At 45.3% G+C, this 27102-nt stretch overlaps 1 protein-coding gene across 1 annotated transcript; it reads right to left on the minus strand.

The window, feature by feature from the left end:
* spred1 (sprouty related EVH1 domain containing 1) lies at window positions 1-26582 on the minus strand. The gene is made up of 6 exons (XM_053845241.1): window positions 25709-26582; window positions 13649-13904; window positions 11007-11175; window positions 7941-7987; window positions 3983-4126; window positions 1-3852 (listed from the first exon to the last, which is right to left on the minus strand). The coding sequence occupies exons 1-6, from the start codon at window positions 25738-25740 to the stop codon at window positions 3163-3165; spliced, it is 1338 nt and encodes a 445-aa protein (XP_053701216.1). The 5' UTR covers window positions 25741-26582; the 3' UTR covers window positions 1-3162.
* Between the last annotated feature and the right edge of the window lie 520 nt (window positions 26583-27102).

The following is a 27102-nucleotide window of genomic DNA, read 5'->3' on the forward strand; positions in this document are numbered from 1 at the left end:
TTAAAACTCAACATTTTATTATGATAATGTTATTTGATATGTCAAATTACAAGTGTGTGGTGTAACATAAAACCGTTACAAACATGTTGATGCGTATTTACATTATATATTTATGAAAAGTAACAAGCTACGTCCGTATAAAGAAAATACAACTATGACAACAAAAAAAAAAGTTATTCCAGGACTATAAATTCTTTATACATCATAAACTTCTCCAACCGTGACGATCAAAACGAAGGCGTGAGAACCAACAGAACCAGAGATGGAAACGTGAGGCACTTGTCGTAAGCGTGAGGACGTGAGAGAGATGGCACAGCGAGAACTGAAGAAGACGACGCACGCGCGAGCCAGAGGAAAATCAACAGGCAGTGTTTTTACAGAGTTCAGTACCGTTTTAAACTGCGAGCTTCAAAACACAAATTCTTCCACTATTTTAGAACTAATCACAAAAATGTTACATCAAGAGCTGAAGGGTGGATTAAAAAAAAAAAAAGAAAAAAAAAATCAGTGCACCAAAGCGTCGGAGGAACAAAAACACAGAGTTCTTCAAAACAAACACACTGAAGAGTTTATATCATTGTAAATCTACACAATGTACATTTGGATGCATTTCCCAAATTCCGGAGCTTGAAGGAGGTGGAGCAGCAAAGTGGTTAAAACTGAAGTCTTGTAATAACGCAGGTCGAAAAATATAGATATATATATTTATATTTATTAAAGCGGACAGACACATGTTGCATATATATATCTTACAGTACGTGACAGGAACTTGCACTGTGCTGGTTAATGACGAGTCGGCATTCTCTACGCTCATGAGGAAAGACAAACCACTGTTGGGTCTCAGCCAGCAAGTTTCAGGTTCAAACTCGGTTCAGCTCGATTCCAGAGACAGACGCAGGTGAAACATACACACACACAGACAGACACACACCTGGTTACATGAGGGTTTAACAGTCGTTCATAGCTAAAGTTCCTCTGTCAGCACAATAAAATTAGTGATTGTATCTAGCAGCCGTATATCTTCACACATGTTTATATATATATATATATCTATATATCAAATCTCTCAAAGAAAGACTGCCACTACTGTACCGTGTTAGCGCCTCTTATAACGTACAAAACTAGAGAGAACCTATAATTCCTGGATGTGTTGCCCTCCACTTTTCAACATGAAATAATACAATAACGTATGTACAGAAACGCTGTCCATCGAAGCTACAGGGCGGGAAACAAACGTCGCACGTGGCGCGGATTTTAAATAATTCAGTATTTACAGGAGTTTCGCAGCAAGCGGGAAGCGAAGGTGGAGTTTGCATAGAATGTAAGTGTCAGAGTTTGGCGTCACAAGCGGGATGGAGAAATTTCTGGTCTTCATTTGGCCGATGAAGAAATGCAAAAAGTGTTTGTGGACATACATAGGCTAGCGCCGCCCAAGTGCTTGTCGATCTATCCACTTGCTAGCTGTGGAGGCGCCAGTCAGGAAGTGCTGGAACTGGATTTCACAATTCCTGACGTGAATGGCCTGGACTCAAGCTCAGCCGAGTCACCAATCGTGTTCCAGAGAATCTAAATGAGGGTCGATAATGTTAACTCTTCAGACAGTTCTACTCATTACTCCACCACTTTACACACTTGCCAAAGCATCTTTCAATATCACCAGAAGTCAGATGTGTCACCACAAAGGGGAACCGATTCAGGAATTAGACTTTATAATAAGAGCGCCAACTGTTGCAGTGCATTATGGGGCCTGTAGTAGGAGTGCTTTCCTGTATGTGAGGCTCACTAAGATACTGGTGCAGGACTCCCTGGAGAGTTCCGCCCTTTCTTGCTCGGAGGCGCGGGCCTCCCCCTCAGCCCAACTGAAAATCTTAACCTTAACCTTAAACTGACAACAGAATCTGGAGATCTGAAAAGGGCCGGCAACACTGATGGGACATGGTGGCGCCGCAACCTCGGGACCACTGCTCTCTTTTAAGGGCTCAGTAAACAGGATGTCACAGAACTGATCGCAGCTGATTCCGAACACAATTCTTTTCACCTCATTTAGGAGGAACACAACGATATTGTGGGGAACGCACACATGCTCGCACACACACACAATATTTAATAACTGCAATGCTCAGCTGCTCCAGAACAAAACGCTGCATTCATTCGGGCAGTTAAAGACACATGGAAGGAGCAGGACACCGAACAAAAAGATCGATTGTGGGACCAAACATGAGACTCTCAGAGACGCCGCTGCAACCGAAGCTTGAGGGGTGGGCGGGTGTGTCGGAAGGGGCAGTGCTTTGAACCCAAACTTGGATGTTAAATTATACCTTCTTTATTTACAGCCTAATAAAAACAACACGAAGGGAAATTCAACTTTAAGTGCCTTGTTATTGGAGCCCACGAGAGCCGAAACCCCAAACTCACCCAAAAACTTGCTGGTTGACCAGAATTTGTTCAAAATGATCAGGGTGGTGATGAAGAGGAGAAGCAGGAAATGACTGTGCTGAAACGGCCATTTTTGGTGACGTGTGTTTCCGTGAGTCTGGACTTCCCTTCTACCGGTGAATCCCTTTATTCTGGAATGCAGTTGAGTCTCAAACTCACCCGGAATTCACGGAGAACCTCCTGAAAGCACCAAATCGGATTCACATTTTGAGTGGAACGGAGAGAGGTTGATATGGGTGACGCATGGGTTAAGAACTTTCCAGAGTCATCTGGCGCCTACTTCTCCACCAGGTGAGCGAAGCTGACATAGAAGCCGACAGGAAGCCGCTGCAGTGCGGCTGGAGAAGCCTGAACAAATCCCTTTTTGCTGAGAACAGCTTGAAGAAGAGTTTGTGTAGTGAACGTGTTGCTCTGTACAAAAGACAAATTTCCTTCATAGTTCCACTTGTAGAGTTGTGACGTGCGTGTGTACAGGTGTGTTTAGTAACAACTCTGTTAATCTTGATCTTCGCCTCAGTTTAAGCTCCAGGTCGCTAAGAGCTCCACAAACGGTACGTTGTGTCTCCCTCTGCTGCTCGCTGGCGACAAACGCAAACTGAAATCTCCAAAAGCCCCTCAGAGCAGGAGGGTCAACAACTTCGCTCCCCTCTGGAGGAGGAATGAAAAAAGGATGCCGGCTTTTCATTTTCCGCTTCTTCCTGTGTCGCGCTGAGAGGGCAGCGGGGGTCACCCGGCGGCCTTGTGCTTCCCCCCGCAGCAGTGGCAGGCCTCGCCACAGTGGTGGCAGGCGCGCAGCGGAAGGTAGCAGCACATGCAGGGCGCGATGAAGGACAGCGCCACCAGGGCCAGCCAGCGCAGGCAGAACTGCTCGTCCGACGTGTCGCAGGAGCAGGGGTCCGAGAAGTCTCCCTCGGAGTCGGACATACAGTGGTACAGCATGCTCTCGGCGCACAGCATGCAGCTGACTTTGTAGATACACTGCTTGATGGGGTCCGGGGCGTCCTGGCACTGCCCCCGCCAGTTGTCCTCGTGGTTGAACATCTCTCGACAGTAGATACAGCGGGAGCGCTCGCCGTCCTCCCGCCGCCGCCGCCCCTTCTTAGACTTGAGCAGAGGGGATGGCTGAGTCTTGATGGCAGTGTCTTTGCCCAGACCGAGTCCGATGCCAGAGCCGATGCCAGGACCAGAGTGGGGCTCCCCTCCTGGGGGATAAAGGTACTCGCACTTCTTACTGTCCAGTTTATGGAAGGCGGTGGGGAAGTCCAGGTCTTCGCGGTCGGTCTCTGGTTTCCACATAACAGGATGGCGGTAGTCCTCATAGCGCCGGATGAGAACGTCTTTGCGTGGGTTGATGCGCACGACTTCCTCCTCCTCGTCCACCCGGAAGCTGACGTGACGCGATGACTTGAACGAGGTCTGAAAGAAGAAGCCAGGAGCTGGGATTAGAAGACACATTTGGAATCCATAAACGTCTTTGTCTGCTTGGTCAATAATGGAAGTGTCCTAGCAAGAACGCCAAATCATGTCAAAAAAAAAAAAAAAAGACCTGAGGGGGCAGGTAACGGCGGTTGCTGTTTGGGAACTCATCAAAGGGCTGCGTGCGCACGTAGCAGCCCCTGGAGACGACGTTGTTGAGCGGCGAGAAGGGCTCCTTCACCGGAGTGCAGATGGGTGGCGGTGCATCAAGAACCTGGAAGACAAGCAAAACACTGGGTTAGTCAAACCGGGGTTTAGTTTATGATCCCATCCATTGCTTTCGCATTCAATTCTGACTCAACAGTTCTGGAGTTGCCACCCACGAATGGATCCTCAGGTGAGGACCTCACTTTCACCTCTTGACTTTTACAAAACGTTTTTTTCTACTTCACATGTAAATCTCTAATTCACTATATAATCCAACTCACTATATTCTCGCACGGAACGTCCACAGTAGTGACTCAGGCTGCGTGTTCTATTTCTGACCAGGAGGGGGCGACAGCGGCTCACTGAGTCAGTGCTGATGACTAAAAGGGCCTTCTGTTTAGAACTCACGAGTTCCCATCATCCTTCGAGTGTTCCCACAAACATGTTCCTTGGTGATCCACAAACAAACATGTGACTCCGGAAGACTTCCAGGGGAACGTCGGGAAAGAAGGAGTGCGCCGCACCGAGGCCATGGAGCCGCGAAAGTCTATAAATAATCAGTGGGGGGGGGGAAGTCTGCTTTGATGGATGAAACTAGGCGCAGAGATGGTTGTGATTCATGCGTGCAGGGGTGAGGAGATGTGGGGGTGGCCAGCAGCTGATATTTTCTATCTCACATTATGTCACCGCTGCCATCTGAGCAGCTCCCGAAAGTTGCACCAGGAATGGTGCGAGACTGGAAAACCAGGATTTCCAGCATTCAAAAATATGGAGCTACACGCGTCTGACCTGAGCGGACCCAGGTTGTTGCCCCTCTCCCACTTTTGGGTTGCATGTGTAGGAGGCTGTTGGCTCTATTTAGTGTGGGTGTGTGTGTGTGTGTGAGAGAGAGAGACAGAGAAAGAGAAGGACAGAGAAGGAGCCCACGCCAGTGCTTAACGTGCAGCGGAAATCTGGTTTGCTCCCAGCTGCTGCTACAGTAATTACTGTCCTGTGGTTGCTAAGAGATGCTTCCTTTGACTTTTTTCTTCTCTCTGTTTCTTTTTTTTCCCCAACTAGTTAGGCGCCCCCCCCTCCCCTCCGGACGGCTAACACATGGTGTGTGTAGGTGTGTGTGTCCGCTTCCTCTTTGCCCCTAAACGTACCGAGTGGAGTCTGGTGGGGAATGTGAGGAAGAGGAGACAGATGAAGAGGAGAAACAGAAAAGGAAAAAATGAGTGTGTGTGTGTGTATGTAGCGGGTGGAATGGGGGAAAGAAATATGAAAGAAAAAGGGAGCGAGAGAGGCCAAAGAGTCTGCAGAGAGAATGTCATAAACCAGCTCCAGCTGGAGAAATGCAGTGCAGAACTTAAAAAAGCCAGATGACAGCTGTGTGTGTGCTGAGAGGAAGACAGAAAGGAGTGAGTGAGTGAGTGAGGGGGGGTTAGGAGGAGCAGTGTGTGAGTGTGTATGCATGTTGAGATGGCGGGGGGGGGTCAAAATGGGAAACGGACTCGGGCTTCCTTTTAAAGCGCTGGCCTAAGCCCCCGCCATTCAAAGGCATGTGTGTGTGAGTGTGTAGGCCAATCTGGAGCTGATCTGACCCTGGAGATGTGGCGGGCAACAGAGGAGAGAAGAGGAAGAGAAGGGGAGGGGGGCAGCCAGGGGCAACATGGCCCCCCACCAACATCAGGGAAGCATGCACTTCTGCCCAGGCGAGGCGATGGAGGCGGGGGGGTTCCAGGCCGACAGTCAAACTGAAGGAGTTCTGTGTGATGCAACAACATGGCGTCCCCGTTGGTCACCTGACCATCAACGTGCCAGAGGAACATTTGGAAGTGAAGTACCACAGCCTGTAACACAGGGCTGCAAAAGCATGGGACATCTTGGTTGTTGTTCTTCAATTGGGGAAAGTGCTGTCACCATGAAAGCACACCATCAGTCTGTCATATTTTAGTCTCCACATTTCAACTGTGACACGTTTTTCTCACAATTTTATCCTGCATTTTCCCAGAAAAAATGCATGTCCACATTGAGTCCAATTGTCCTCGTGGGAATCAGCTGAAGCGATTCCTCCATAAGTTCATGGAATTCACGTCAGCCTGATGTTGTCACAAGAATTTGAGTCACGTATTTGTGTGCCTGCGTGTTCCGATGGTCCTCTCCACCCACATCCTGTCCGCTGAGCCTCGGCACTCGCTCGTTCACTAGCAAAACCACATTCTTCCTCTCGCTCAGTCAAACAACTATGAATGCAACATAGTTTAGCTGTGAAGGAGCGAAAAAAAGAAAAATGCGGTTGCACAACATCCCACTCAGCTGTGATGACCCGCTGCCAAGACTTATGTTCTACCTCCATCTCCCTCTTTGTTTTTCCTCAACGGCCACAGAAAAACATCCGCATCCAATTAAACCACTGGCAGGAAGTGGACTCTTATCAGTCGGGAAGGCCAAGTTTGGTTTGAGACTGCTTGACTCATAAAGAGTCCTTGATATTTCGCTTTAAGGAACAGAACCACATTTGGAAACCTCTTGGACTCATTTCTCTCTGAAATAAACGGCCCATATCCTGGATTTTGTTGAACCTGTGGTGTTCTCAAAGGCACCGTGAAAACTAGTCCACTTCAAAAGAAGAGACTAGGGTTTCTTTGCAGATGCTCGTGAGGTGAGCAAGGGTTAGTACACAAAAGGATCAAATCATGTTCCTATTAAACAATACAGTCTCATTTCCAGCATATCTGTCGAGCACTGTTGACATTTAGGAACCAAACAGTTTTCTTTCTCTGCCGCCCAGGTCTTTGACCACAACGTTTGGATGCCAAGTCTCCATGGTGACACCCTTGGTGGCACACTATCTGAACCTAGTCAAAGCCCCCTCCCTCCCTTTTCTATAGCACCCCCCTCCTTCTTGGTGCCTAGCAACTGTGGTGCCGTTGAGTTTCCTGTATGTTAGGCTTGATTCCTTAAAGAGGAACTTCACTGCAGGAACTGAGTCGCAGCTCACTCCTCGTCCTTCAGGCTGGTTGAGAATGTGAGGGTGGCTCAAGAGTGATGACACCACAGTGATAAGTTGATGCAGAAAAGACATGATTCCACAACAAGCAACATCATGAAAAGGCCAAGTGGACTGCACATCCGACCAATCAAAACGCTTGTTGTTGTCACTAACCAAAACAATCAACATGGCGGACTGCATGATTGTGGTCGTATCCCAGCACCCGGTTCTTCACAGTACGACATAAAATCTACAAAGACAGCGAGAATGTTTAGAAGACAATAGCTGCGAGGATATGACGACGGTCAGTGTATAATCGAGTTCCTACAGAGTTTTTAAAAATGTCGTGCCGTTACGTGCAATTTATGCTTTAGGACCGCAAAGACTGCTATTATACAGATTTCTAGAGATGGACAGGAGAATAAAAAACGCGCTCTTGTACTTTAAAGGCCCAAATTATCAACTTCAAAGTCATAGTTCACATCCGCAACTTGTTGGCCTGCTCAACTGCTGAAGTCACAACTCCGTTAACGGTGCATATTTCTCAAGTTTACCGATGGTGACTCATGTTTGGGAGACAAAAGCTGAACAAACATGTCTCACATGGGGCCATCAGTCATGACTGCTGTATTACAGTTCTCTCAAGGTGCAAAGGTCAGCGTGAGTGCAGCTCTGAGTAAATAACTCTTAGCACGTCTTCAGAACAGAAAGCTCAGCGATCCTCGTCCTTGCATCTGGAACCTACACGACACGTTTGTGACCATGACCTGGACCAACAGTCTGTATTAGACTCTATCCAGAGCAGACAAAAATCTTGCTGGGGGCCCGCTCCCAGCCTCGGGTCAGTAAATCTTTCATGAAGGAAAGGCAGGCGTCAGAACAAGAAGCAACACATGAGTCTACTCACCGGAAGTCCATCCTCTGGAGTGTCGCCCTCACCAAAAGACCGACAACCTGAAAGAAAACGGGAAAACCGTTAAACCCTTTTTGAAATTTGTTGTTTAACACCATTGTACGCTGACAGTGTTTTTACACAGCATATGTGTCAAGATGATTGACACACTGAAGGCCATTCTCAACGTCATCGAAGCCCATTAACATCACTGATATTTTCCTTCAGCTTTACTTAAGCGGACAAGACACTCTCACACTCTCCTGAGATTCCAGACGATTGCTGAAGTCACGTCCCGTAAGAAAGACCGAAATGTTTAAGGTTCAGATGATAATAGTGTGTTATTACAATACCTTTTCTCTATGAATTACAATTCTTCTTTTGGTTTGTTTTTTTAAAATGCCAACTGTTGATTCTCAGAAGGTTGAGACCTTGTGGCATCTAAATTAAGGAAATGAACGCGGCTGTGTCAGTGGGCCACACCGACGTTAATGAAATATGTATGCTGGAGTGATATGACCCCCTGACCCTCAACCCAAGGTGACGTACCCACATCCGGGATGCCTCGTCTGTGGTGTCATGTTTCAGGTTTGGACAGAGGTTCAACTTTACTGGCTAAAGGAGTCGAACCGAGGTCAACAAAGGGCAGCACCTCTATGCAAAAAACGATAATTATTTTTGAAAAACACGGTCATCCGAATCAATCATTCAATATGAAGGGCTTATTAACCTTTTTTTTTTGCAAAATTTCCAGTGCAAACTATATGATAATTAATTAAAATCCAATTGAAATTATATATTATTAATTGCACTATAACACCATAATAAAAATAATAATATATCCATAGGAATTTGAATGGAATAAGCTTGTGATTTTGTGAGTGTTAAAGTGCCTAGTAATGTCTGAAAGCAATGCTGAAGTTTCATGATGTCCAGCTACTTGACAAGTGAAGTTCAGTCGAATAGAATGAACCCCCAAGTAGCTTATCCAGAGCTGGAGGTCTGACCACTAGTCAAATGGTAACAAGCTTCCATCCATATTGACTGCGTCGACCTCTCTAGTTGACACGCACGACACCAAACTTGTCGTCTAACAGTGTTGTTCTAGATGGTCCCTTTGATCCTACAAACAAACCCGTCCCCTGTCTGTCTTTAAATCACAAGGTCTTCTTCACAACCGGGAGGAAAAAGGTTTTTCTGCGGCACGACTCCGGTTGTGTTGGGCCGCCGAGCTGCCTCAGCCATGTGCCCAGGGTTTCCATGGCAACTGAGGACTGCAAAGACTGATACACACATATGTGGACTCACATAGACACACGCCAAAGCGCGCGCGCACACACACACACAGTCCAGCAGCAGAAGGATGCAACAGGAATACAGAAGAACCTGTCTGTCTGCTGAGGAGAAGCATTACACAACACCCCGAGAATACAGAAGAAACCAGAAGAGAGAGAGTGAGGCAAGGGAGGGATGACAGCAGGGAGACGTTGAAGTACCAGGACTAAAACTCAACATCACCTTTTGCAGCCCAAAAGCTCCGTCCACATGTGACTCACCATTTCATTAATATCAATTGAGATAGAACGATGGAAGTGAAGCAGTCTTATGTTTTTTTGACTGTTCAACTAAATCATTCGGATTTGTAGCGAGAGTCAGGAGGAAGTGGAGGAGAAACTGGAGAGGTGGAGGTATGAGCGGGAGGAATCAGAGACAGACGTGAGAAGAAGGCAGAAGATGAGGGCGGAGAGGGAGTAAAAACAAATCTAGTGTTTCATCCAGAGAATTGGACAGTGATGACAGGAGGTGAAGAAGAGAGTGGAGGATGGATAGGTTTGGATATCTGATGGTTTGGATCTGTGGTGAGGACAGAGTGATGGACCGAGAATTTTGGAGGACGACATGGATGAATGAGACCATGAAGAGGATTGGCTTGACCAAAGGATGACGTAGATGGATGTAGGTGGAGGAATTCCTGTGGTAACCCATGATGCATTTTGTTTTCTCATTTTTCAGGGGTTTTATTATCACGGTCAACATGGAGCGGCAAACTATATTATTTATTCTGTGATCTGAATTTCTGTTTCAATGGAAAAGAGAACGACCACAAAGGAAAAAACTGATATATCTTGGAGAGCCTATGAAGACCTACAACACGACTGCTCCCTCAACTGTCCACAGAGACGGCGTTATCGGCCGTCGTCCTTGATTATCAGTTGGCGTGGACTTGCACCCAGGAAGTTGAGATTGAAGATAAGCAGCTGTGTGGGCGAGCAGCGACTGATGCCAGGCGCTGATAACAAGGCGTTTATGGTGCGTTCCTCTGCTGCTTTTCCAGGAGAGTGAGGCGGGGGGCGAGGAGGGGAGGGGGGGAGGTTCAGAACTCCAGACTCAGAGAAAAGGGCCTCTTGTGTAACGTGGTGGCAGATTGCTGAGCTGGCGATTCTCCTGCTAATTGGATGACTTTGCAACCTCTGGCACACAAATGAAAAATATGGCTGATCGGGATGCAGAGCAGGGAAGTGCTCAGACCTACAGGACAGAGGCGACTCTGGCGCCTCTGAATGGGCCCAGGTGACTACCAAGCTGGGAGTGGTGACCTTCTGAGCCACCGCAGGCCTCATACGCTTTTGTAATGTTCACTGAATTACTTTTTTCAGATTTTTACCAGACAGTACTTTTCTCTACTTTATTATTCACATGTCCAGTTTTATTTGAATTTTTACGACCAGATTTTATGATGATCTCATTTTGTTCCTTGCTCTTTGGTGCGAGGTTCTTCAGCTGATTCCTCTCCACAGCCTTTACTGACAGCAGCACATAATAACACATTTCGAACGCCATTTCTGCCAGTGTTTGGGTTCACTTGTCTTGAACCCAAACACCGTGGATCAAAAGGTAGAAAACATGTCAACTTGAACATGCAACACCTGCGCTGCTCAGGAAGCTCATTTGATTTTAGCAGCTGCCTCAGGTAAGATCTCAGGTGAGCCATGCTTAGGTGAAAGAGCAGGTAACAATAGAGTTATGATTTTGCGATGACCAGGAGAAAATAAGTGGCGATATCGCCACCATCAGGCTAACCTTGGTAGATGTCCTCGATGGCACGTCGGACGCCTCGATCAAAGGCACGAGCATCTGCGGGGCTCTGGAACGTCAATCCAAACTTCTTGTCATTGATTCTCCAGTGGTGGAAGATGGGTGTGACCTTGTTGTAGACAAGATCCTTCTGCAGGACGCACTCCAAAACCACCTGAAAACAGGAACAAAGACGTAAGAAAACACTGCCAACCTTTTTGGTTCATAGTTCCCCGCAGGTTACAACCACAAGACTTTCTGTGACTCTTTACAGGACAACTTTAGATCCAAAGAGGAGCAGAGCGCTATAGTTGGAAAGTTATAAAGCTTTTCAGGTGTTTGAACCCCACTACGAAAACTGTGAATCCTTCAACACACATCACTGTCATAATTCATCCGTCAATTCGAGCGAGAAACAGTACTAGAGCTCTAGATTTGTCTTGCACTAGGTTGGTAGATGTGGTAAAAATGTGTGGTGCTATTAGGCTTGATCTCTGATGGATTGAATGAAGAGATGGACATTGCAAACTTTGGGGTTGTCGGATGAATGCAGGTGGGGAAAGGTGAAATGCTAGAGCGCCAGTGTCACAAGGTCTCATGATGTCTTCAGAGGCTCAGAAACAAATACGGCAGATGGCTCCTCTCCCTCTGGAACAGGACAAGAGTTGACACTCTTCAAGAGGTTGATACGTGGCAGCTGTATAAGAGGTTGCTGATATGTGATATGCGTGGAGAGAGAGTAAGGGGGGGCGCGGTGGCCGGAGGACTCAGGTCTACGTTTCAACTGGAGCGAGAATTGCTGGTTCCAGTGATACGGCTGGAATTTTACCATCATTTTCTCTATGCATGAAAGATGTTCCTGGTGAAGAAAAGCTGGGTCAGGGGTTAAGCCCGCCAGGACTCAGAGGGACAAGGGGACAGAGGGATGGAAGCAGAGAGGGAGATGAGGGTGGCGGTGGGGGTCTGCTCTGCCTCTGGCTGCGGTGGCGAGACTGTATGGAGCCGGAGCAGGTAAGGTGAGCACCCACAGAAGAGGAAGTATCGCAGCCGCATGAGGGGGTGACACTCAACACCGCATTCCACGCAGCGCCCGGAGAGAAAGAGGGGCGGCGCTCCACGGACGGGTGAGATAGCATGACAGCAGGAAGACAAAAGACACATCCTGTGATCACATTCGCAATCTGTGAGACGCCACAGTACCACGAGCGCAGCAACAGATTCAATCGGATGGAGCTGGTTACATCATCAAGCAAACATTCTCTTCTGTGGTGGTTTACAGGAAGTTCTCATCCTTCCCAGACTTAGTGATCACAGCAGGTCAACAAGAGTAGATTGAACCCTAATGCTCACCTCCCCACATGTAATTATGGTATATTATACATCGGCTATTTGGGGGCGTATAATAAAAAAATCTGGTTTATCAGCTGTTGAAATGTCCAACATTGAGAGTCCCTAAACAACCAAGACATGAATCACACCGAGTACCACATGTAATCACTGAAGAACAAGAGCTGCAGTTTTTAAGAATCAGAGTGATGGAGGCGAGCGTGTGTCAGAGAGAGAAAGACAGGCGAGGGAGGGGCAGGAGGAGAGTGATTGGTAGCTATATGGAGAGCCAGCTGAGTCATCACCAGCACACTCAGTGCCGCATCACTGCGCTTATAGACAGATCCCTCCACCTCTCTGCTTCCGTGGATCTGGCTCCGCCTCCGTTTCCTGCTCTTTCAATGCCTCCTTTTTTTTCTCCAGGATTCATAATCCCTCATGATCACCTTGTTTCTGCTTGAGTTTTTCTACGCTCCACTCGATTATAGCAGTTACAGGTTTTACCCTGCTTACCTGGCTGTAACAATCTCGTCATTATAGTGTTGTGTTGGCACTCAACCAAGTTAATTCACAGCAAAACTGAATAACTCACTAGTGTAGAGAGATGTGACCTGACCGCAGTATTGAGATTCAATCCAAACCTCTCTGCTTGTAGCGAGTGTGAACTTCAAGGGTCTTCTGAGACAACCCCAGACTTCCTGGTTACCACAGCCGCCATCTCTCATTCAACCATCTCTCGTGTCACACCCTCAGACAATCACCAAAGATGCACTTGACGCCGGCACAGTAGCCAACCTACACGTGCTTCAGTGTTTGTTGTGGTGACTGGGAAGAGACGCTGTCGCTGACTTCAGTGTTTAACCACATCCCAAATGAGTTCTTTTTCTGGGTGTGAGCAATGGCACTGTAACCTCTCAGAAGGCAGGTCACACCCTCCCCTGCACCAGTTCTACACAACCACAAACAGATCTTACACAAAAATGCACATAAAATGCACTCAGTAAAAGAGTAAATGATGTAGCCATTTGACTGCGGCTTGTTTGTCATGGTGGTCTCGGGGACAGTTGCGGGTCTGACTCATGAATTCAGATTTACATTCTTGTTAACATGAACTTTAATTATCACCATGGAAAATTCCACTGCTCTAACTTTGGGCGTCAAAATGGTCACACAACATGACGCATTTTACAGCCTCATACATTGACGCTGCTCACACAAAAACCTGAGCATGATGGTTTCAGCATTTCCATCTTCTCTCGGAGTGACTCAACCGACTCCTTGTGATGTCATCGTCAAGCTGTGTGGTCACAGGTTCCACTCACCAGTTTGTCTTTGAGCCTCTCGCCCCTGATGTGGAACTCCACGGCGGGTGGACTGGGACTCGGACTGGGACTGCATGGGCTCAGGTTGCTGCTGCTGCTGCCCCGGCTGCCTCCGCTGTGGGTGCTGCTGCTGTCCTCGGCCCGGCTCACCTTGTAGACGGTGACGCAGCTCAGACCCCCACCGCCCAGGGGGAGCCAGCCACCGCTGGAGTCGTCCCGAGTCATGACCACTGCTCTCACGCGCGCATAACTGTCACTGATGAACAAAGAAGATAGAGACACGATATTAGGAGGGAGACTTGTCAACCATGGAGGATGCCGAGTCCAGAGCCAGAGCATGACCCTGACAACATGCCACATTATTGGCTGTAGAAAAAACGACGTGTTTTGCAAATAATTCACACAATAAAAAAAAACCAACTGATACTTTCTCCATTTTATCTGGTCTATCTTTGCATTTTTAATATTGAAAGCCAAACCATACCTTTCTATCATTTGAAAAACACCCCATTTGAGTGTTCACACTCACTCTGGGACTATCAAAGTGAGATTAAATAAATCACATCCACAGAGAACGAGCCACAATCTGAAGCTAAACAAGCAGCTGATAATAAAACAGAGCGACGTCAGATCAGCAGCCAAACCAAACACGGTCAGTTTGTCCTGTCTGAGTGCTGGTTACTACTGAAAACCCAGAATAGTCAAAAAAAAAAAAAGCATTTGAACTCATAGCTGAAGGCCAGCGACCATTTGCCTGCACACACACGTCCAAGATTTACCTCAAAACAGATGGTTTTTATGACAGAGAACAAACAACCTCAGGGCCTTAAGAGGCAGCGTTTCCTGTTTCCTTCAGTCATTATATTTTATTTATATAGCACCTGGTCACACAGAAGGATACAACATGAAGAAACAAAATAACCAGTAAGACGACTTGAATGGACTTGAACGCTGACCACACCGCTATAGCAAACTCAATAGTACATGGAGTTTTAAGACTGAATTAGCTTAGCACAAACTATCAGTGTATATTTGTATGAACCAATTGGGATACCACTCTTCAGGACGCTACAAAATTTTGGCTCAATATTTCTGATGATTCAATTTTAATTCAGTTGACTAGACAGCGGTCGAGTCACGGGTCTTGATCGGACTGTACATTGTGAGACTATCAATCGTCGACTTCATGTCCAGTGTTTTGACTTCAAGTATGAAGGGTTGCAGAGAGGAACACATTGAGAAATGGACATTACATAACTCCTCCCGGTTTGGGAACCAGTGCATCCAAAGAATGTATGACTTGTTCACCCAACGCAGTCCTCGGTCTGCTCTGTTCTCTGTCTCCTCACATAGAGTCAGATGCTCCCTTGATTAGATAACAGAAACTGCATTGGGCTGCCGGAAATTACAAAGGTCAGGGTGTGCTGAGGGCAGCGTTTTTGCCAAGACTCCCGGTAACATATTAAAAGGCTGAAAGAGGACGCGAGTTCATAGCGACACAGGGAAATGTTGCGGAGGTTTATGTTGAGGGATGGAGGCATGTCACAGACCGTTGGCTACATGTTCTGTGTACTTATACTTGTTGCCCTGCCCCTCTGAATATAGGTCGAGCTCATACAGTGACCTTTGGTCTCCTGCTGTCCACACCCTCGGTAAACGACGCAGCCAGATTATGAGTCGAGAATCAATGGCAACGTCTGAGCAGAAGGGAACAAAACGGAGGCCATATGAAATACACAAAATTATCTATGAGAAAAGCAATTAATATTCGCAACAGAATCGATACTTCAGGTTCAAGTCAATGTGGCATACGACAGAGAATTCGTAAAGACTACCAGATTCAAATATTTATGTCGTAGGGAAAAAAAAAACATAAAATAAATAAATAATTACCAAAAAATAAACATTTTACAGTATACGAAACTGCTGAAAAAACAGATGTATATTTAAGGTAATTTTTTATATTTTGTTTTGCTGTGTTCATGACTTCAAACACTTTCTGGAGAACAGGTTCTACACAGTCTTTAAAATCTGCTACGTAGGAAATGACTGAACCACACTCACATCCAACTATCCACTGACAGTTTTACATTGCGTAGTTCTAGCAATGCATCTAATGATAAAAACAGGAAATACGACGGCTGTTGGATGGACCCTTCTAACGGCCCCCAATAGAGGATGTGGGTGATGGGTGCAGCAGGGGCTGTCACTCAGGCAGGGGATCCCAGGGGGTGAACAGAAGGCAGGCGGTGATGTCGCTCAGCCATGACCAGGGCACAATGACCAAATCCTGACCCTGCAGACCCTCCGTTACACACATGCTGTTGACCAGGATGCCACTGGGGGGGCAGGGGTGGGGGTCAAAGAGGAAGTGGATTGTGGCTGCTTTCTATGACTGGCCTCCACGCCCCAAACTATTTTAAGATGGCGGGACGTCAAAACCGGCTACGAACTGGAGACCCTGAGAGGTGGGAGGTGCCAAAGGCTTCACATTACGGTGGGGCAGCGGAGACAAAGGCGATCCCCTCTTCGCCCCCTCACAGTCCACTGGACACACAATTGAGAGCGGAAGCAGGATCAGCTGGACTGGGCCTGTGAACCGCAGAGAGTGGGGAGACAGGGAGGGCGTGTGGAAGGGGAGGGGGGCGACTGTTCCAAATTATTCCAAGTTATTCTGCTGGATGACTGACTTCATTTCCGATCGAAGGCTGGAGAGAAACATAGAGGGAGAGGAGGGGGTGGATGGGAACGGGGTGGAGGCCAAGGTGACTTGCTCAGTTTACCAATATGACGCCAGGAGAACCCATGTCTTCACCATGAGCACACACGACTAAAGCACAAGTTCTTGTGTTTGCTGATGCAGTGGGACTGGACCATAGAACCTTCCATTTTCTCTTCCAGCCCATGAACTGGGTGTGACATGCACAGGGGTTTTACATTTGGTCAATGATGTAAATGGGAAGAAAAAACATTGTTTTTTTAATATAAAAGTCAAATGAATCATCAGATGTATGGACTGTCCCCAACTGGTCCCCCTGACGAAGACTGGAACTTGAAAGTGGCAAGCAACCATAAAGGTGTGGTTTGATGGCGTTTTAAATTCAACCATAACAACAAAGACAAAAGTGGGAAACACAGTGTCCAGAGGAGACTGGAGAGAGCTGGAGCACGTGTAGAGCAGGCAGGATGGGGCCTCCAGGCTGGCTGGTGGAGCAGGGGGATCCTGGGACAACCATTTCCTTAGTGGACAAAGTGTCCATTTGTCTGCTGGTCCAGCCCCTGCCTCTCTAGGCTCCAGCGTGCCATCATGTTCTGCCCCCGTCTCAGCCTTCAGACCCCAGAGCGGGAGAGGTGCCTGGCCAGAGTGGGGAGGGGGGGGTCAGGGTATTGGGGTCTGGTATTGAAAGAAAACCAGAGGGGGAGAGGAGAAGAACTGGAGGAGAAAGAAAGGATGTGGCCTGAGACCTGGGTGCCGGCCAAGTCACCCTCCCTTTGCTCCGCTCCGTCCCCCACTCTTCCACCCAGCCCCTCCCGGCTGCCTCTCACTACACAATGGCCGCTTCTCAGCTGAAATTTCACGTTATTGGATCCCGGGCCTAGAGTTTTGTACTCCCACAATGTCCGGGCAGCGGAGCATGCTGCAGGGGAGACACACTCTGCAAGCTAAGAGCTGGAAAACCATTCCTCCTTTCATTAGCATCAGAAAGGAAGAGAAGTCCCTCTACCTTCTTTTTTCCATCACCCTCCCCATCACCATCTCTTCCTGGTATCAGGAACAGATGAGGGCCCGTCAGGCTTCACTAAACCAGATTTCAGGAGTGGTGGAAAAAAAAATTAAAATATCATTGGCAAATAAAGACAAGCTACTTAGTCCCAATCCGATTCCGTAGATTATCCAGGGAAAGGAAAGCTGGGAAAGTGGAGGGAGCGGAAATGGAAGGACGGTGCGAAAGCTGTGACTCATTCTCCACGCTTTCAAAACTGTGTGTGTGTGTTATCTTCAATAGCGGTTATGAAAGATAAAATATGCAGCTTTCACATCAGCTCAAGTCCGAGCTAAAAATACAGCCGGTCTTCAGGGTGAATCTCAAATTCACAATAAAAGTCTTTGTGACCAAACGCTTGTCGGTGTCCTTGACGTGTGCCGTTTGGAACGTGTCCTTCTAGATGTGACAACTCATTCTTTCACTCATCATGGTCCTCAATGCAAACATCTTGGCCTTGACACCCAAATAAGAATTTGCTTCTTTATGTTTAGTGCATTGGTAAAATCGTGACCGCATATCTTTGTTCTCAATAAAACAGATATACATTCTCACGAGTTTTAAATTCAAACAAAGAAAATAAATTAAGACTTTAGTTCTGTAACTTGCCATTTCACCATTTACACTTTATTACACATTTACACATTCGGCATCAATGTCCCAAACTAGGGCGTAGAATTATCACATTCAGCACCAAATTTGTGACAGTCTGAGATGTAACCTTTTCTATCAAGGTGTTGCTTCACTTATCAGCTCTCCAAAGTTTGGACTGAAACTATTCGATAATATGGTTGCTAATGAGCATTTTGCTACTTTCCTTCTTACACCAGAACTGGAGTAAAGCAGATTGAATTCCTTTCTACTGTACAGATTTAAGTACATTTAGATTGAGCAACGAAAGTGCACACACATTCCATGATACGTTTTACAGTACACCACAGTACACCACTGCAGATAAAGATAGTATACAGACTGGCGTATGCAGAGTCAGTAATAAGACGTGTGTACGCACGCACATTATCACTACCATTCGTTCATCACTTTATCTGACTCAATCCAATGGTGTCCACTTCAGCCAGTAAAAGTCCAGTAGAAAGTCCAGATGAAAACTCAGCTCATTTAGGAGATTAGACAGTGTTAATGTTTAAACTGTTGCGGAGTGGATGATAAGATGTTTAGAATATACAGTGGCCAAAGAAACACAGGATTACATCTCAGACGCTGCCTGGTTATGGTCCCACATACTTTGGTTCCTCACTAGAAGCGAGAATAATTCATGTTAATATAATCAAATCTTACACAGACCTAATGTATCTTCACTGTTCTATTAGTTACACAATTTAAATGTAAATGGAACTGTTTCACAAACTAAGGGAGTATTGTGTCATTAAACAGCCATCAAATTTTATTAAAAAGAAAAAGACACATTTAAAAGAAATTCTGGTACAATACAGTCTCACAAATACATGCTATCACACCAAAATGTATGTTAACAGAGCTAACTTGCTAATAAGCTATAAGGTGTGCTCACAAACTGTTTGTTCATCTTTCATATATGGGGGAACCACAATCAACATATTCTCTGCAAAACAAGCTGTAAAAATAAACACCTTCAATCGATCATGCAAAAAAACTTCAGTACTTCACTAACTAAGAAGGATAAATTTGACTGCAAAAGCACTTGAACTTATGTAAGTAGATTACAAAAAGAGGCTTTACACCAACAACAAAGGTTAATCCGATCGAAACTGAACTTCAATATCCATTGAAATGCTTTTTATAGATGATATTTTACCTCAAATTTTTTACTATTACTGCTAATTTTTCTATTTCAGTCATTACAGATCGCTCTTAATATACCAGGTTGCAAACATGCTGCCGTGTTTCCTGGTACTGGGGTTCATGCACAGTTCGAACGAAACAAGTTGATACTCTCCTTTAAAAAGTGAGCCATACAGCAAGAACGATAGCGCTGAGCAGTGTGTGGGGTTAAACCTAAACAAAATAGAAGTCTCTTTGGTCTTGGTCAGCAACACAACGCCAAAAATCATCATAAAAATGTCCAAATAAATTATACACTTGTGTTCAGAAGGTGTTACTTGTTGCATTCAGCAGTGTTCGAATCATGTTCAAATCCTGGCGTATCATTTATCAGTTGTAAAGCTACCAAATCGATATAACCAGAATAACAATCTAAATCTAGGCAGAGGATTTCTAAGTGAACAAAAAAAATTCAGAAATCATATTGGTCAAACCACTAAAAACGATAGACGAGTGATATTGGCACTGCCTTATTGCCTTATCTGGGCTTCGACTGTCGATCCCAGCGGTGCGTCTAATCTGAATGGTGCAAACTGACCGGCCAATTAGTCACGGTTCACGTCCTCCAAATAACCAGTGGTGAAGTGAAGGGCGCAGAGGAACCCAAAACAAACAGTGACATGACCTAACATGGACGCAGAGCAAACGGCAGCATCAGGCCGAAGCAGGCTGAGGTTCGATCTGTAAATACAAATGTATATAAATAACACAGAGAAGTCAATGGCTGCTGTGGCAGCAAGGAGCGATAGTATGGCTATAGAAGGAGAAGTGAAAGACTCTTTTTTTTTTCATATCTCCTCTCCTCACCTCAGGCGCCTGATGAGTCATCTCCCTTGCAAGAACATTCAGCTCAGCTACCGACTGACTCAGGGAGGAAAAAACACACATCTGCTTCTGCAAATTACATTCAGATTTTCTTATAATCAACAATGTCGACTCAAAAACCAAACGGCTTCTCGGGACAGCACAACCCCACATCGCTTCACAAGTACATCAGATCTTCCATTTACGTTGGAAAATCAACTCAGAAAATTTATATCACACGATCAGTTTCCACTTACTCAACACATCGATATCGCCAGCTGACAAGTAAATACACCACCATATCCGGTCAGAGTAAAACACATATCTTCTCACTTCCATTGGGCTAGAAGAAGGCAGCCATTTTTGCAATTCAAATGAAATAACTACTAAGATAACTGTCCATTTTCCAGTTTCATGAAAATAAGTGAGGCGCATTGCTAACATATACCTCATGTATAACTTATACAGAGCCAGATGAAAACATTTTTCTGATGAAATTGTGACGATTTAGGAGAAAGACGACTTGAGTTCAAACCCTTGATCCTAATTTTACATTTAAGATTTAGCAATCTTACGAAATATTCATTTTGACATTTCACCTCTCACCTCCCCCCTGTTACACAAAGCACTCTGAATAGCTTGAATATTGTTGGGAAAATCAAAGTAAAAGAATCCAGGTCAAGGACATTTACCTCAAAACAGATCAAAGAAAAAAAAATACTGGAAATACTAAACACGGGCTGCAGCTTGGAAGAGGATGTTCTCAGCTGAACCGCACGGATATTTAAAATGTTCTTACGAAAGAAGGGACCGCAAAGTCAACTTCTGCGGTGTCTCTGATGTAAACAGTCGTCTCTGTGGGATGTAGGCATCCTGTCGCCATGGTAACATTGAAGGGTAACTAAGGAGGGTGGGCCTGAGGGGCCACTGTGCTGGTCTAGCCGCGGGAGGAACAAGTCACACCAGAAGCCAATTTGAAGGAATAAACTGCTGAAGCCTGAAGTCAGCAGAGAGGACACAACATCACCACAATGCCAGAAATCCTCAGCCATATTGGAATAAAAAAACAGTAGATTTTGGTGGAAAAACTTGTTTTAGACTGAGTAAAGACATGAGCCGTCAAGTCAGTTGCTTCTTAGACGCACCAACTGACAAAAATATGTCACCACAGTGAAAAAGGGAACAATAATTTTCATAAGTAGATTTTAAGACTTTCCCCACTCTTTAAAAGTGTCCCTTGACAAATAAGATTTTGATTCCACACAGAGTTGTTTTGACAGAGCTCACATACTGTCCGGTTGAGTTTTCCATCGTCGCGTATTTCACTGCTAGCCAGCATGCTAATTGGGTAGTATCTTCTCCGAACTCAGAAATAACTTCACACGGCAACATCAGTGTTGAAATAGAAGAAAGAATTGTTTCTTCCTCAAGCTCCTAATACAATAATGACCCTTACAAAACATTTTTCTCCTCCTTTACATTCCTCCTTTGCATTGACATTGTACTACATTGCCAGGCAGAGAGTGTATGTGATATGAGCGTATCCATAGAATGACAGTCGACTTGCATGACAAAATGTGTTGCGTTCACTCTCTGATACAGAGTAGACGGCATCTTTGTAGGTAGCATACTTGTATATGGGCAACTCATTGTACCGGCACCATTGATCAAAAAGAAAATGGTACTGGGAATGAAATGTTTATCAGACTGTGGTTTGCGCTTGTTGTCGACTTGTTTATTTTCTATAATTCATGCCATTTGGTACTCACAAACAGGATTGCTTTTGCAACAGTCACAATATTATCTGAGTCATAAAGGAGACTTAAAGGACTCATCTTTATCGTCCAGTTAGATGAGTTAAGAAAAGCAATCATGGTTTAAAAGGATGATTTTATAACATGAAATTGACAGGTGTCTGGTCTGACAAATGTCTGACCGATTATCTGTTGATCTGACAAGTTCATATTCAGTGGTTTGGAGAGAGACACACACATGTTTCACATTCCTGGATAAATCTGCACACACACACACACACACACACACACACACACACACACACACACACACATCGAAGGGCACACACACACAGAAACCTCTTCCTGTTTTCAAAGCGTAAGGAAACTCAATCAAAGACAAGGTTTAGGGTTTACATCTGTGCCCTTTTATGTCGGTGGCCTCGCAGGGGAGACGCATCAGAACCAGCTGCAGCAGATCCAGCCTTCACGCTCCCGCATGCTTCACAAGCAAAAACAATATCCGCAATTCAGACACTCAGTGCTAAAAGCACTTCCTAAAGGCATCCTGATATGGTCCGTGAACATCAGAGAAGCTCTTTGACAAAGAGAAGAAAAAGTCCAGCCTCGCTCTCCAGGGTCTTGTGATGTCTGCGATCTTTAGATACAACAGTGCTGAGGTCATAAATGTAAAGACTGAAACAGCAACTCAGAAAGCGTGGCGACATTTGCGCTGTGCGTGACTAGTGAAATACTTAAGAGGAAACGAAAATGATGCGAGGGAAGTGGTCAGGGCGTAGAAAACAACTGTGACCATGGGAATGGAACAGTCCACCACCATGCGAGTTGGTTGGCTTGTCTCGGCACTGCAGTGGAACAGAGAGTCATTGTCGATGACTGCAGCAACACCAGCACTAGAGAGAGAGGGAGGACACCAAGTCGGATGGATTCCATTTGGTAGATGACGATAAAAACACTGGTTTATTATGCTAGTAAAGACATCAAAAGCCTCCAGAACTGACAGACAATTTACTCCTCAAAACTGTATGACGTCTGTTCATCAACAAAGGTGATTATATCAAGAACCATCAACCTCCTTCAGTTCCAGTCGAGTCAGAGTCCAGTCCAACATCACTATCTGTAGACTACTGAGGTAGATGGTCTCCCAATGATGGCACTTTGTAAGGCTACATCTTTGACAAAAGGTACTCTTAAATTTCAGCTTCAATTTTCACTGCGTAATGAAGCTGAAATGGTCTGGCTTTAAATAAAGAGCCAGCAGTGGCAGACAGATGAGTATCTCTGGTACATCTCATACGTCAGAATTCTAAGTAACACAGCAGCTCTGGTCACAAGCAGCACTTCCTCAAGCAAGACAGAAGCAAAACTGCTTTTACCCCAGCAGACAATTCACATGTAAAGAATATTCTGGTTCAGACTGGTTCGACCAGTCAGGTCTCTGTGCAGGTCACACAAGGCAATAATCCTAATACTGTCCATAAAAGAGCCCAGGAAATGATTTAGCTTCAACATAAGGGGCCACAGGATATAGGCAATTAGCCTTGCCATAAAGCAACAGCTGAAGCAACCGTCTCCTTTGTCGTCTGCTGGCTGGATGGGGGTTATTTGGGAGGAATGTGTTTGCAACAGGAACAGCAGAGCAAAACAGCCCACAGGTGATAAGATCACAACACCCACATGGCAGATAAAACGCTGAACTGTCAAATCAATCACACAGATAGGAAGAGGACACAGAGAGGGTCACCTGACTGCCCTGAGACAAGAACTACAGGATCCAAGAAACAAGCTCTCAAGTCACTGAGAGCAAAGCTACACCAGATTCATTAGTGCATTTTATGGTGTCTTTCTCTGACAGTGTGCAACCAGAGGCTTGTGGTCCTTGTGTAGCCGTTCCACTTACTGACAAAGACAACAAGCAGAATGCTGCCTGCAGAGAAGTAAAGCTATCACCAGCAACACTTCAACTATTTAGTTTGCATATTCATTTTAGCCTGGTTTGAAAAGCCAAAAAGGTTAAATTAACCGTGTAGGCTGTACGTCCCTGACAATTTTAGGCCAAATGTGCTGAATGTCGCAGCTACTTTTGACCAAAGTGACAATGAGTATATTAAACCATGAACCGCCAGGACCCAATGAAGTCAAACAAATGCAAAAACACATATTGGATAAGATATTCGGCGTGTAAAGTCACTCGCATTATCTGCTGATGGTCCTCCACCAAATGTATCCAAAGGAGCACCAGTGAGCAACATCCCACAGGTGACAATCCAGCTAGGCTATATTCATAGTGAGGCTTGCCTTAATACATGTGTCATACAAAGCCTAATTTAAAAGAAACACAGGGCAGCTAAGTTGAAATCTGTCACACTTTATTCAATGAAAAGAAATAGACAATTTAATTATTATTAGCTCAAATATCTCTAACTTATCTAACAGTTAACAGTGTAGATTATAATCTTCTGTGCACTGTGGAGGGGAATGTAAGCAGAGTAGGAAATCGGTAGCGCAACGTGACTCACGTTGGATATTATATTATCTTTCAGCGGTTCCTGGGCAAATATAACTTGCATTTTTATGTTTGTTTCCAACGATAACACGTCTAAAGATGTACATAAATGAAAAAAGTTAAATAATGACATGTTAGAGAATTTCAAAATACTACTGCTCATCGTGCGTTTTGCTTTTAATCTTTTCATAACGGAATAATAATTATATTTAAGCATTCCACAACATACTTTTGACAATATAGTTTTAATCTCCAAGACACTGCAGCCACGCAAATTGTGTGGACACGAGACAGAGGTTCAACATCAAGTCCATGCTGGGGTCTTATGGGCCAAGAATTAAATATACATTTAGACTTGTCCAGTCAAAAGCAACAACCATTTCATCAATAAAAAGCAAGTAATACAGTGTTAACATAACATGCATTAGATGTAAGAGAGATTATCAACACGTATGTTGAGAATATTCCACCGTTTTATGAACAAGTGACCTTAAGCAATTGCACCTGGTCCATGAGCGACCTGAATTGTAAGCTACAGCAAATGTCACTGTTGAGCTCAGTTAACATCCTGACATGTTGCTGTTTAATAGAGTAACGCGCAAGCCATCTGCAGCTAAATACCTTTATGAATGAACAGCATGAGGAGGAGCCGTAAAATGGAATGGAGAAAAACATGGGTGTGTTTAGAGACAAAGCCGTGACAAGGACTTGTGACTTCCTCTGGAACAGCCCGACACGGTGTAGGCGGAAACGTCCGATGAAATAAAAACTATATTGGGATTAAATGCTGAGGAGGTGGAGGAGGAGGAGGAAATGTGATGTGGAACAGTGTGCGAGGCTGTGAATGGGCTGGCAGGTACTTTATGAATGGAGAGGGTCATGTGACCGCAGCACCTCCCGGAGCAGCTATTTCTCACTGACTGTCAACACACAAGGCTCGGTCCGTGGACACAAAACACGCCACAAAAATCACCCTACACGCGATCGAGCGTTCACATCCGCGCGTCTGCATGACGTGGGCGTGAACGAACCAACGATTAAAAGCCTTTTTTATGAATGGAGATATGTAAATGAATGCGATTGAGAAAAAAATGGCATCTTCGTTGTGACATTGTTGCAAACATCTGAGGACGAGTGGCGTCATAAACACGTTCAAATCCAGACTATCGAACACCTAACGACCACGATTGTGCGATCACTATTATAGGAAACATGAAAGCTAAATATAATTATTTTGTTTTTTATTTAAACGCAACCATTTCTGCTCCAGGCCTCTTATATTCTATTGTCATATAAAATTCAGCCGTTTTTAAGCCTTAAAATGTGAAAATTGCGACTCAGTTATGAACAAAATATCAAATCTGATGTTGACATTTGGTATGTTTTTAGACGAGGAAGGGAATGTACTCACTCGTTGTTTGGATTTGTTGAATCTTCACTCATTTTTCCTCACGGAGATCCGAATCCTAGCAATAGCATGGACGACGCAGTGACGGCGGGATAGAATGCCTCAAATATCACCATTTTCTTCCTTCACACGGAGAAAATCCCTCTGAATTCGGATGGCAGACAGGCAGTGCAGGTCGGGGACATGCCTGGCTTCAGTGGAGGGGAGACGGGGGACTAAGACCAGCCCCGAGTGGAGCTAGCTCGGTTAGCTACTGTGGCTGGAACTAAATCGCGAGCAGAAATGACAGCCGTGGATTCATCTCATCCTCCCTGGAAGTAAAATCCGACCACAACAAACGAGCCATCGTCCTCTTCAGCGGGGTCCGGGCGGAGAAAAGCGACGGGTACAATATCCTTCAAAAAGTCTCCCAGGCGGCGAGCAGGTCAGCGACGGTGTCGCGCATCCAACACGCCAACTTCGGCTCCAGGACAACACTTGAAAAAGCGCCGCCAACGTGTCCCAGTAATCTGTAGTAAAGGCATCCGACGCCAAAGCAAACAGCTCGAACGCGCTTCTCGGCTCACGGCGACGGCGTGGAGATGAGCCCGCAGCTGTAGAATCCTCGCGCAAGTTGCAGCATTCGCTTTAATCGAACTCCATTTTCAACTCGGGGGGGAACGAAACATCGGAAAACTGGGCGGATGTGTCGACCCTCGCGCGAGAAAACTAGATCCTTCCGCGGCGCGCAAAAAAATGCGCAAAATATGACTCACCACGCCACTATTTATCCCCAACGAGTCTATATTCGCACCGTTCGTATTGAATAACAGACACTGACGCAAAACGCGACAGAGCGGACCGTGTATTCCGCCAAAGTTGACCCAAAGTAGTCCCCCACTTCCCAAAAGAAGTTTCCCTTCAATCACGCATTGATACAAGAGGGAAGCGTCTGTGCGCGTGCGTAGGTGCATGCGCATATGCGTGTGTGCGTGTGCAACGTCTCCGCGGGTGCACTTTACTTCGGTCTACCATACAGTGCATGTTACATATTTTATAGTGTGTTTGTACTTTAGCCCGCCTGTCCACGTTACACATGTGGCTTCTTTCAAGTGTGTGCTTTGATGTATATGTGAGTTTTAGTGCCTTAGTGCACGGTGTGAGAAGATCTATAAAAGGTTTTGATGTGTTTTAATACACACACCCGCACACGTACCTAACGCTAAACTAACAAACGAACAAAAAAAAGACTGACAGTAACAAAGAAAACTGACTATAACACAATATAAAGGATAAAGAATATTCATTTTTGTACAGTGTAAGAAGACATTATCAAAATAAACTTTTTAAAATTTTATTTCATTCAATATTTGTTTCATTGTGTTTCAATAAGTCTTTTAGTGTGTCGACTGACACAT

This window comes from Synchiropus splendidus, chromosome 16 (genome assembly GCF_027744825.2).
Source record: "Synchiropus splendidus isolate RoL2022-P1 chromosome 16, RoL_Sspl_1.0, whole genome shotgun sequence".
NCBI classification, from domain to species: domain Eukaryota; kingdom Metazoa; phylum Chordata; class Actinopteri; order Syngnathiformes; family Callionymidae; genus Synchiropus; species Synchiropus splendidus.

What these genes read in the sequence shown, in the direction of transcription:
- spred1 (XM_053845241.1), bottom strand. Translation starts at nt 25,740, where the DNA reads ATGAGTGAAGATTCAACAAATCCAAACAACGA. An exon ending in CATCGAGGACATCTACCAAG is followed by an intron (nt 7,988 to 11,006) that starts GTTAGCCTGATG and finishes GTTTTCTTTCAG; the next exon opens with GTTGTCGGTCTTTTGGTGAG. An exon ending in CTCCAGAGGATGGACTTCCG is followed by an intron (nt 4,127 to 7,940) that starts GTGAGTAGACTC and finishes CTTGTCTTCCAG; the next exon opens with GTTCTTGATGCACCGCCACC.